General features: G+C 33.8%; 1 protein-coding gene across 2 annotated transcripts in view; it reads right to left on the minus strand.

The window, feature by feature from the left end:
* Positions 1-12,181, minus strand: part of VEGFC (vascular endothelial growth factor C) — a 117,424-nt gene that overhangs the window by 26,759 nt on the left and 78,484 nt on the right. For both annotated transcript variants that reach the window (XM_037831051.1, XM_037831052.1), the window contains one exon: positions 11,923-12,113. In XM_037831051.1, coding sequence (XP_037686979.1) covers positions 11,923-12,113 — 191 coding nt within the window. The remainder of the gene's footprint in view (positions 1-11,922; positions 12,114-12,181) is intronic.

A 12,181-nucleotide genomic window follows, 5' to 3' on the forward strand; every position in this document is an offset into this window, starting at 1 on the left:
AGTATTGTTAAGCTGAGGGAAGCCAAAGTAAGACAGCTTCAAAAAGGGGTGTGTGTAGTCCAAGGAAGAGTAAATACAGTAAGAACTGAGAGGAGATGACTGGTGTCTCTTTAAGGTAGCTCTGAGACTTTTGGCAAGGCAGGGTCTGTGAGAGAGAAGCAGAGGGGATGGAAGGACGAGTATAGAGACCTCATGTGGCTGAAGGGAAAGAGCTCCGGCAGCCCAGGCCACCAGGAACAGTTCTGCTTACAGAATGCTGTAACCATCTTAGGATTTATACCACCTCAAGTGAAACAAGCAGGACAGAGACTCACAGGAAAAGATAAGGCACTATTTGACATAATGGCTATTGTAGAAGGGTTCTTAATGATTTTTTTTCTGCCCCTAACTCTTGACAGCATCATTCCTGGCCCCAGTGATTGCTGCTATTCCAGATTCCACTCTGGCCTGTTTTCCAAAAGGGGAAAAAGATCACACTAAGCACTGTCAGTGATCATGGACAGACATCAATCATTCCTGGGTCAATAACATTCACAATCAGTATATACCCATAAGTAGGAAGTGTGTATGAGGAACTGGGTCTTTGGAGAATGTTCTAGAGAAAGAGAGAATAGTTAAGGGCACATTAAGAAAGCATCTTCCTGGAAAAATATGTCTGGCTCTATATTTTCCAAGTGTGGCAGAGATTTGTGTAGTGAATACACTGAAAAAAAGGATAAAGAGACTGGAAAGGAAGCACAAAAAACAAGTCACTGTTAAGAGAACCGGTTTTTCTTGTAAGTTGAAGACATATAAGCATTAACAGAAAAGTGTGCTTGAAATTTCTCTAGTTAAAAAGAAGAAAATAAACTCTTAATTACTGATGTCTCTGTTCTCTGGTTTGTGTCTATCAAGGCAAGTGTCCAGCTGAATTCAGTTAGTGTGACCAAGGAAGAAAGAGGCTGAAAAATTTAAGCTGAAAACCTTTTCTTTTGAAACAAAGCCCCCACCTCTAATTTTGGCCGGAGTTATTCAGGACTTTCCTTAACTCTACTTGATACCATTAATGTGGAAAAAATTTAAGGGCCCAGAGAAAGATGCCTTTGACAATATTAAAAAGTATAAGGTTCTTGAGAATTGAGTTTTATTCATTTATCAACCTTAGAAAAATAAGGAACATCTACAGAGAGTATATGTGTGTATATTAAGACAAAATTTCATTTATGCTAGCTCCTGTCATACACTGAAGTTACCTCTTTCATTTTCCAATGATTCTCCACCAGTTTTATGCATGCATTTGATTTCCATTTTTTTCATTTAAAATGATTAAATAAAACTACTATTACATTTTTTACGGTGAATTTTGTTTTCTTATTTACAGGCCAATTTGTGAATTTACATAGCTTTATTTAATCTTTATGTTACTAAGCATGAGTATGGACCTTTTCTCCCAATCAGATAGTATGTGCTTAGAAAATGTTAACCTCTTTGTGAACTAAATAGAGAAACATTATAAACTCACATAAGTCCTCCAAACAAATATATATACTTTCAAATAATTGCTGAAAGTTAGCTATTTGAAATAATTAATAGAGGACTACTCCTCTAATAGAGGTATAAAATAACCAAGAGCTTAGTCTTAAGATACAGATAGACATGGATTAAAGTCCTGAATCTAAAATTTACTAAATCTGTTACTGAAAAAATTATCTAACTTTCCTAAGCCTCTGTTTCATTATCTATAAAATAGGGATAATAATGATTGTGATTTCAGAGTATTGTTCCTTAGATTCAATGAGCTATATAGGAAATGCTCAAAAATAAAAGTTATACTAATAAGAGTAAAATCATTATAACCATCATCTTCATCTTCTTCTTCTTCCTTATCATCAGCCAAGATTGAGTTGTAATTTTATTAAAGAAAATTTTTTTAAAAATTCCATCTGTTTAAATCTTTCCATATTTAGGTTTCAGTAACTATTTATTGACTGCTTACAAGATGCCATGTGCTTTTCTAGAATCTCATGACAAGAGCCATCAATGGTCCTTCTAAGCAACTCATAATTAACAAAACTAACAATACGAGTGAATGAGAAAAACTTAGATATATATTTTACTATACTATGTTAAAATGTTTTAAAAACCAAATAGCTTACCATAATTGCTATTAGTGAGCAAAATCTGAAGTTTAACTCTTTTGAAATCTTTGCTTGCCATTCTATAAAGATATGAACCAATACCTTAATTTTTTTTTTCAAAAGAGTCAAGTCTATCCAAACAGTAGTGTTTTAAAAAATAATTTTATATTTTAATAATATATATATCCTTATATTATTGTTGGAATATTTTCTGCTTTAATGCATGCACTACAGTATTTTCTATTTTAGATCTAAGTTCCTAGATTGTAAAAATTATGCCTTATGTTCAGTATTAACTAATAATTCCATGTATATATGTTTACTTAGCAAATACTTATTGATGATGATGACAATTATAATTTGATATTTTGAACGTGATGATTTTCCTAAAATAGTTCTTATGCTATAAAGTGAATTGCTCTTACAGAATACATAATATTAACTTCTATTAATTTAGGATGTAAGTAGTAATATAATTCATTATGAACACTGATGCTATACTATCAGTATTTGTGTATTAAAAGTGGTGTTGATTTTGTATCAGCTAAAAAAGACATGTAAAGAAGGCATTACAATAAGGCTGGAAATTAAGAAAAAAATCTGTCTGTTCTGTAAAATTATAATAAACATGAGGAAATGTCAAGCATTTCCAGTTGAGAGGTTCCCAGTTGTTTTCTACTGGCATTCTTTGATAAGAATACTTAATAGTCAATTCTCACCAACAAGAATGGACTTCAAATAAAGCCACATTTTAAGACAATGAATTGTTTATGGCAGCATAGCAACTGTTGTAAAGCAACAGTTCCTATTTCCATTTATCTTGCAGGCTATTCAAGAAAAACGTGTAGAATTTCCTAGAGAAGATCCTGGATTATATTTTAGTATCAAATTCTAAAGGAAGTTTTATGCGGAAACAAATACGACACACACACACACACAAAATGCCTTCCTTTAAATATTTTTCTACCCAAAGCACTAGTTTCTCTTCATATCATGTTTTTCACTACCATGTTTAATTTAAATCCCCCAACCTTGAGTTTATTATGTATAGAAAAATGTGTAGCCCCTGGACATTATGATTAATAATTATAAAATCAGATATAAAAACTACACAATATTTAAAGAAATAATCCCTAAAACTTGGGAAAGCTGAAAATTGAGGGTTCACAGTTAACATTTTGACTAAGTATTCCAATCACACGACTGCCTATCAAGGAAGGGTCTATAGAACTTTAATTATCTGTGAAGAACACTGGAGAATAAAGAGTGTAATAGTACTGAATTAATTTTAACATATTGTTATATATAAAATGTATACACAGCATTACAGTAGTTTTAGAAATGTATATACAGCATTACAGGAGTTTTAGAAAGACTCAGTAAAATTTGTGGACCTCATCCAGTACCTTGATTTACAAAAACGTGATATTTTTCACAGAAGCATTAATATTTTTCTTAAGGCCAATGATATACTTTAAGAAACTTCTGATAACTGGTATTGGCATAGAGTTCCTTTTCCACATCAGGAAAATATTTGATTTCCAACAACTGTGCTTGCCAAATATTAATTAGCTAAAGATGCAATATGAATCAGGTTCTACTTAAATACACATGAATGCAATGAGTAAATCTTTCAGATGGCTAAAGTGTTCTGTTTAATAAATGGAATAAATATTTGCAGTGCACAATAACTAAGTTTCATTATGTAGTTGCACATTTTACTTAAGTTTAAATATATTTGGCTATAAGAGAAGATTTTCTGAAACACTCAGTTTAACTCAAATATAATCTGGAAAGCATTTGCCAATAGATATGCTTACACTATTTGTTTATAAAATAATGAAAAAGTAATAGCTATTTCATTTTTAAATGGCAATACAGAATTTAAAAGACACTGTTTATGTGTATCAGAAATAACTGAATGGAAATTTGGGTCCAGACTGAGGAGGCTTCCTCAGCCCTGAGTAAATGAACACAGGAAAGAGGATCTAGTCTTGTGAGCCCTAACCCCAGGATTTCCAAGGAGGTCCCTATCTTCAGTAAAATATTTAAGGCAAGTACTAACATTTAAGTAAATTTTAATCTGAATGTTAGACTCAAAAGCAGATGACTTTATTCTGCTTCTACTTTAGTTCAATCACAAAACAATTTACCTTCTGCAAAACTTACTTTCTACCTTTTGGTTATATCTCTTAAACATACAACTTCTCATAAGAAAATATACTCAAACCATATGTTTATGAAAGAGGTCAAAAAAAACATTCAAATCTATTTGGGTTTTCAAAGCCACTTAGATATTAGTGTGGAGGACTTTGAAGCAGTTGTTATCTATTGGTTCACTTTGGAATGCTTTGTGCATATGGTTTTACTTTTCAACTAACAGCTGGATTCCTCACACGTTCTGAAAATCTGCCCTTCACTGACTCCTTAAACAACATTTCTATGAAGTTTCTATAAAAACCATGGTTTTAACATTATTTAGCCTCGTTTGTCTTTAAAATTAAAATTATTCCAATTGATGACTTTTTATGGCTGGAAAATATGTTTGGAAGTCCTTAAACAAAAAACTTTCTCTTTTTTGTCTTCAGATAATATAACACTGAGAAATTTCCTTTTATGTTTAAAAGAAATTACTGCACACTCCATTTATGCTACATTGAAATTACAATAAGTTGAATAAACTCAGGAAAAGTTGTTACTTAAGTGCAAGCTTTCACAAATTGTGAAATATTGGTAAAAAATGTTAAAACACAAATGAGTAAACAATGTCTTCAGGGGTCTCATGCCTTGATTTCCCTTGGTTTATAAACCTCCTTGACATATGTTACCATGATCACAATGCTCCTGTTACTTTTAATTGCCTGATAAAGGTTGATTCTCTCTGTTAAATTATAAGCTCCACTGGCGAAGGGTCTATACATACCTGCATACGCATTATAAAGCACAGTGTATGATGTTCCAAATAATAGGTGCTCAAAATACGTTTGCTTAATTGAATTTAAATGAAAATTCTCCCCTTTTCTATAAACAAAAACATCTGAGTGGATACATTGGGTGGAAGAAGAACATGATATTACAAAGTCGAAGGAAGAAATGGATGGGAACATTAAGGATCGCATACTAGCTTTCCTTTGGCATTGACATTTTCTTTTCTCTTCTGTTACAGGTCTCCTCTATTACCAACGTCACTAGGGTTTCAACTAACATTTATCTATATGTAGCTTACTCCCAAGCCTACATCTAAAGACCTGATCACCTCTCTAGATTACTAGAATTATATACTGCACTTTTTTTCTGATATCTCTAATTTAATACCACTCAGATTCTTCAAAATTAGTGTACAAAACTCTACCGTGGCCCACAAACCTGTTCCCGTTATTCAATTCAGTTCCAAGTGTTTACTATGAGCCAAATACTCCGCTATGTCCCAGGGTAGTAACAAACACAGTCTCTATAATCCTGGAGTTTAGAGTCTATGGAATAAAACAATCTGGAAGACAGATAAGGTAAAGTTGTTAAAATATGGGAAATAAAAGATGCTATGGGTTCATACTGGATGTGACATTTACCTTTACCTAAGGATGAGTAGCAATTAATTAGATAAGTGAGGCTATGGGAATGGGGTGTAAGGAGGAATTGCAAACACAAGGAACAGCACAGTATGACTTGGAGGTAAGAGATATTGACATAATCCAGGGGCTAGAAGAATCTGGGTACTGGTGGAAGTACCAGTGACAACTGAGGGGAAGCCCAGTGACAATTGAGGCTGGAGATGTAGTCATCAGCCAGATCATGAAGGGCCAAGTAAATCAATTTAAGGAATTTTGTCCTAAATAAGGGTGCCATTCAAAATATTTAACAACTTAGGACATTTGGGCAACAAATCGGAACAAATGCTGGCTTGAGCAACCCCATTAGAAAAGACCAGCTAGCCTATACACAAGCAGAATGCTGGTTCAGTCCCAATAATGCAGTTATTGAAAAATTTTTAGCAGTGACATTATCTGATTTATCATTTTAGAAAAAAAAAATACCTGGCTAAAATGTGTCAAATGGATTGGAGGGAATCAGGAAGGAGGTCTGAGACAAGTTACAAGGTTTCTGCAATAGTCCAGATGAGAACTAGCCCAGAGTGGGATCAGCAGAATGAAGATGCCAGATATATTCTAGAGAGCTCTGGAAGGTGTATTTAACAAGAATTATTGATGGGACTTTTCTGAGAGGACGAAATCTTGGCTTGAGCAGTTGGGTGAATGATAGTGCTCTTTACTAAGGCAGAGAACACTGAAGAAAGAATAAGATTCATTTACCTGCTTGTTTATTTGTTGGAATGAGAGGGAGATAATCATAATTCCAGTGAGACACAGACTGACTTTGATTTGTCTGAGAACAAACCAAATACAGAAGCTGAGTAAGTCTGGAGATCAGGAAAGGGGTCTCAGCTCTCTGGAGATGACCTGAAAGTCATTTGCCATGAAGAACAAAAAGAGTAGATAAAGAAACTTAAGGAGCTTATGTGGAGTCAGAAGAGACAGTGCCTTGGGGCAGAACCTTGAGGAACAAGTGCCATGTTTGCAATTATACTCAGTTTTTTAATTCAAAAAAGTCTGCAAATCTTTAAAAAATTTAAAAGATAAAATTACTCTGCTGCTATACAGGATGAATATATTTTAAAATATTACTGCTTTGCAGGTCAGAATCTATAACTGTGATTATTGCAAGTATTAAGCAAAAAAGATCTTATGCTTTGTGAAATTAGGAACCCCTTACTTTACAAGTCAAGCCCTCTCTCGCTCTTATGAAACTTATCATTGTAAAGGGGAGGCTAAGCCCACCTATAATTTTGCCTAGGAGTCATCTCCAGAGAACCTCTTCTGTTGCTCAAATGTGGACTCTCTCCAAGCCCAATTCTGCATCACCCTCCTCCCAATGTAGGACAGGACCCCTCAGGTGAATGAACCTCCCTGGTGATATGGGACACGGAGTCCGGAAATGAGCCTGACCCTGGCATCGACAGATTGAGAATGCCTTTTTGACCAAAAGGGGGAAAAGAAAGGCAACAAAAAGGTTTCAGTGGCTAAGAGATCTCAAATAGAGTCAAGTGGCTGTCCTGGATGTTATTCCTATGCAAGCTTCAGCTAGATATCTCAAAAAAGCCACAGCGTGATAAGCCCAAGTTAATAATAGTTCCAAAAACCCTAAAGAATACCCGGGTCCCTATCTGAGACACTATAAAAGTTTCACTCACTCAGTAAGTTTATTCTTCAGAAAAAAAAAAAAAAAGGATGAAAACAAAGCTGAAAACAAAATAAACAACAAAAGAACCAAAGAGAAGTCAACAATTTTATAGGTTTCCTCTTTTTCATACTCACTTATAATTAAGAGGAAACTGGCAACATTAATAGTGTCAACATCATAAATCTTTTATAAACACAATCCTAACTCTGTGAAGTCTGGAGGTGAAAAAAGTAAATACACTGAGAAATACTCAAGTTGCTCTAACATAGAACTACATGTACCTACACATCCCTAAAACTTAGCAGGAATAGGAGTCCTCTTAGCCCTGACGGCTTTTGATTTCTGAAGTCTAAACCTTCCAAGGTCTCCATCTTCACAGAACAGTTTGTAAGCTATTGTGCATGCATATCTATTCTTGAATAAATACTTCTACTCTGATACCAATTAGGCGAATGTTAGACCTAACTAGACAAATGTGTGAATTAAATATGCAGTGGTAACAGATAAATCACTAATGATTAATGGAAGACTAAATTTATTTATTTTGTTTACTAATAATTTACTGATTTTCTTTTTATCAAGTTTAGGTTTTTACCTAAGCTATTCATGTCATCTATCACCCATACATAAAGCAGGCATTTTTTTTTTCATAAACCAATATTAAGAGGAATAGAATGTTGACTTTTGTTCACATTGCTTCATGAATGAAAAAAGAAGTCTCTCCCTTGTTTGTTAAAAAAATAGACATTTTAAAGGATTGAGCTAAAATTTATAGCATAAATTTCTTTTGCTTGGTGAAAGGGTTACTTTATTTAAAAATAACATAGATGAGTTAACCAATTATTTTATAACTATTAAACTTCAAGAGAATAGTTTTTAAAGCTGCTTCAATAAATGAAGGCTAAGGGTCAGGGAAAAAACTCCCTGAAACTGTGGAAAATGCTGTGGATATAAACAAATTTTCATTTTTTCTGGAGAAAGGGCCATAGTTTTTATGTAATTTTGAAGGTTTTGTGCACTAATTCTGTGTTAGGCATTGGGTTAATTAATGAACAAAACAAAGCTGCCCCTACCTTTATGGAGGAGACAAACATTAACCAAATAATAGTGACTGTATGATTAAAAACCATAGTAAGTGCTCTGAAAGGAAAGTCTGGGGAACTATAAAACATTTAACTGGAAAATCAGACCTAATTTAAGCTAGTTGAAAAAATTTCTGATGACTTTCTTGAGCTACTTGATACTTGAGTTGAAATCTGACAAACTTGTAACTTAGAAGAAAGGAGAAGGTCATGTGCAAAGGTTCTGAGTCAGAGGGATGACAGGGTTTTCCAGGAACTGAAGGAAGCCAGGGTAGCTGAAGTGCAAAAAGCAAGGCTGAGGAATAGTAACATTAGATAATGTTGGAGAGGGAAACAGAGGCCAAATACTCCAGGCTGAGATAAGAATTTTAAAAGCAATGAGAAATCATTGAAAGGACTTTATACCCAAGATTGACAAGACTAGATTTCTGTTTTTAAAATATCATGTTTGGGGCAATGTAGAGAATCTATTAGGAAGAGGGAGAATGGAACTAGAGAGAGCAAAGTGATACTATCTCATTAGCTGGAAAGAAAATCAAAGGTAGCTTGGACTAAACTGACAGATTGTGGACATGGAGATTCCGCATACTTGGGAGATGAAATCAACATATGATATGATGACAGGTTTGTGGAGAGAGAAGGAAGGCTTCAAAGATGGCCACTAGGTTTCTAACTGGAGGTGATCACGCAATGAGAGAGGTAAAACTACAAGAGATCTCGGGTGTTTTTTATAGTGTTGTTATTGCTTTGCAAGAATGGGTTAAGTGTTGGGAGCAAAAGAGCTTGTTTGAAGAGCTTTTATACAAAAGATTTAGGCAGCAGTAATTAAAGGACATATGCTTTGAAATATTTCTTTTTAAAAAGCCCAACAACAAAGCTTGAGATAATTTTTAAAGTAGACTCATTTTTAAACTTTTTCTATGTGTTAACTTAGACAAAAAATTTTTGGAAGAAATGTGTAAAGACAATACTGTCAATTGGCAATTCAGTTTCACCAAAAAATTAAAATAAAATGACTATAAGAAAAATTGGGAATTTCAAAAAACAAATAGACAAAACAAACCAAGAAAACACCTATACAACAATAATTATTCAGCTCCACATCATTACAACATGGGAACTTTGAAAGCCAAGTTTCATCTAAAACTGAATCTAATAAGGCATTCTTGAAATGCTAAATAAAGAGCTTGTAATGGATACATTCTGTCTTATTTGATGAAATAATTCTTTAAAACCTATCCTTTGCATCTATTCAATGTCATTTCATTTTTAGAAGAGATAGAGTCCTAGCCTTTTTTGACCTTTTCAGGATCAACCAAACATACTTGATTTAAATCAAAACACCATTATAATAAATAATATAATCTAGGATACATATCATGTTGCTCAACTGGATTATTTAATAATATGCACTTTTAGAGGTATTCCCCCAAAAAGTATATTTTAGTTCCTAAATCACCCTTATTTATTTCTCCTAACTTCAAAATAAATGCTATTTTTCAGAGACTCAGGATGCCACAATTCCTTTTATGGAGTTGGGCTTGAATATAAAAGCAGTGATCTTTTTAATATTAGTATCTTTTTAAGATGAATGTTATTTTCAAGAATATCTGACTGGAATAAGTATTTCTATTTGAGAAGCAGTGGACTAGCAAATAGTGTTTAGTTCCAACATTTATTAAGGGTTAAAAAAAACTGTTGGACTTCAGGGTTATAAGATAAATATATAATATATAGTAAAATCTGTTAATTTAGTATTAGTTTATTCAAATTAGTATACAATATAAAAACCATAATTTCTTAGCTAATAAATTCTTGATTGTGGTTTGATAAAGAATCAAGGGGAAAAAAATTAACCAAGGAGAAGTTTCACCATGCCCTAACACTTCAATTATGTGCTAGTCCATTACTAGCATTTTGTGAGGCACTGACATGTTATATTGATACCATATATTCTATTGATAAAGCTTCTAAATGCATGAATATATTTAGAGTCATACTGTTTTTCTTGCTAACTGAACACTATCTTATTTTGCTGTACTTTTAGAAAATAATCAGAAAACAAATCACTTATGGCCGCCCTTAAACTATGCCAAGATGGAATGATGTAAGGCCCAGAAGCATCCCTTTTTAAATTTTTTTAATCTTTTAGGTTTAGGCAGAGGCAACTGAATAGAAATTTTTGGTTTATATTTTATTTTTTTGTTTCCTCTTGAAAGTCTTAGTATCTGAAATATACTTGTTCCTTCATCAAGTATATGAGCAATATAAAGAAATACAATTTTTAAAAAGGCAATTTGCATTTAACAACAGGAAAATGTCTCCAAACTCAGAGACCAAATGAAAAGTTTAGAAGTTTCACCTGAATGGGAAAAGGCAATTGAAGGAATTGAAGTAGTAATCTTAACTTTTATTTCCATTTATCTTATTTTAAAATCGGAGTAGTTTTTATTAGTGGGAATCATGTAGATTAGCTAAAGTTTGTATGTCATAAAATTTTTATTACATGTGTATTTTCAGTATAGTGATCGTTTAATTTAAAATGTTATTTTGCTGTCATGATGACATTGTACAAGTCAAATGTAACATCACATTTTCAAACAATTGCATTTTTTCATCCTAAAGATCAAAAGACAGTTCTGAATGTAGCCAGATAACCTATGCTATTCTACCTCTCAAAAGAGCATGGTAAGATGTTTAGTGTAACCACAGTTTTCTCTTTCAGGGAGAAGTTTGCATCAGACCTAACCACCGCAATTCTCCGAACATCCCTGTGCAGAGATCAGTGATACATGTCATTTCAAACAACACTCACATGGTTATCATCGGCACATAAACACATCGTCTGATAGCCAGCCTCCCCTTCCCGGTAACATCTACAAAACAGGCCTGTGCCTCTCTGCAGCTGTGAAAACCCCTGGCCCAAACCAAGTCTCCTGAGAAATTTCTTGGTTATTTATTAGAAGCTTAAATAAAGTGATGGACTTAACATATTATTTAAAATACTTGAGATCTGGTGTCAGCATTACTTCCTTAACTCTCTAAATGAGCACGATGCACATGTTCAATGTGATGGCTTATTTTGGCACTATTCCACTGTTTCACAGAATGCTTGCATGTGATTACATATTTTGAAGATATAATTTGTGCTATATCTCTATAACTAGAGGATTTAACCATCCTTAAAGTCTTCTACTGCCAAATGAAAGTGATGATCTTTAAAGATCAACATTTCTATATATGGATGATTTTCGTCACTTATCCTTGCTACTGCTATCTGAACAGAGATCACAGAGTACAACTGCTATCTTTGTGATATTATATCATTACAAACACAAAATAGAGAAAAATTTACTTCCTCCCTCAAAGAAAATATAAGACACTCTGAATTGAGCTAATTTAGTTTAAAGGGACTAGGAGTTTAAGCAAACGATCCCCGCAGTTGCAGACTGAGAGGGCTCTCAGGCAGTAGCTGAAATACCTACCGTCTTGCTGAGGTAACTTGTGCTGGTGTTCATGCACTGTAGCCCCTCACTGTTGCAGCAGCCCCCACATCTGTAGACGGACACACATGGAGGTTTAAAGAAGGTGTTTGTTGCTGCTCCAAACTCCTTCCCCACATCTATACACACCTCACGTGGCATGCATTGAGTCTTTCTCCACTCATTATCAATACCTGTCGAGTCACAGGGAAGTCCATGAGTTATACAGAAGCCACCAAGGGGACAAAAACCCACAGCAGTT

This window comes from Choloepus didactylus, chromosome 3 (assembly GCF_015220235.1).
Source record: "Choloepus didactylus isolate mChoDid1 chromosome 3, mChoDid1.pri, whole genome shotgun sequence".
NCBI lineage: Eukaryota > Metazoa > Chordata > Mammalia > Pilosa > Megalonychidae > Choloepus > Choloepus didactylus.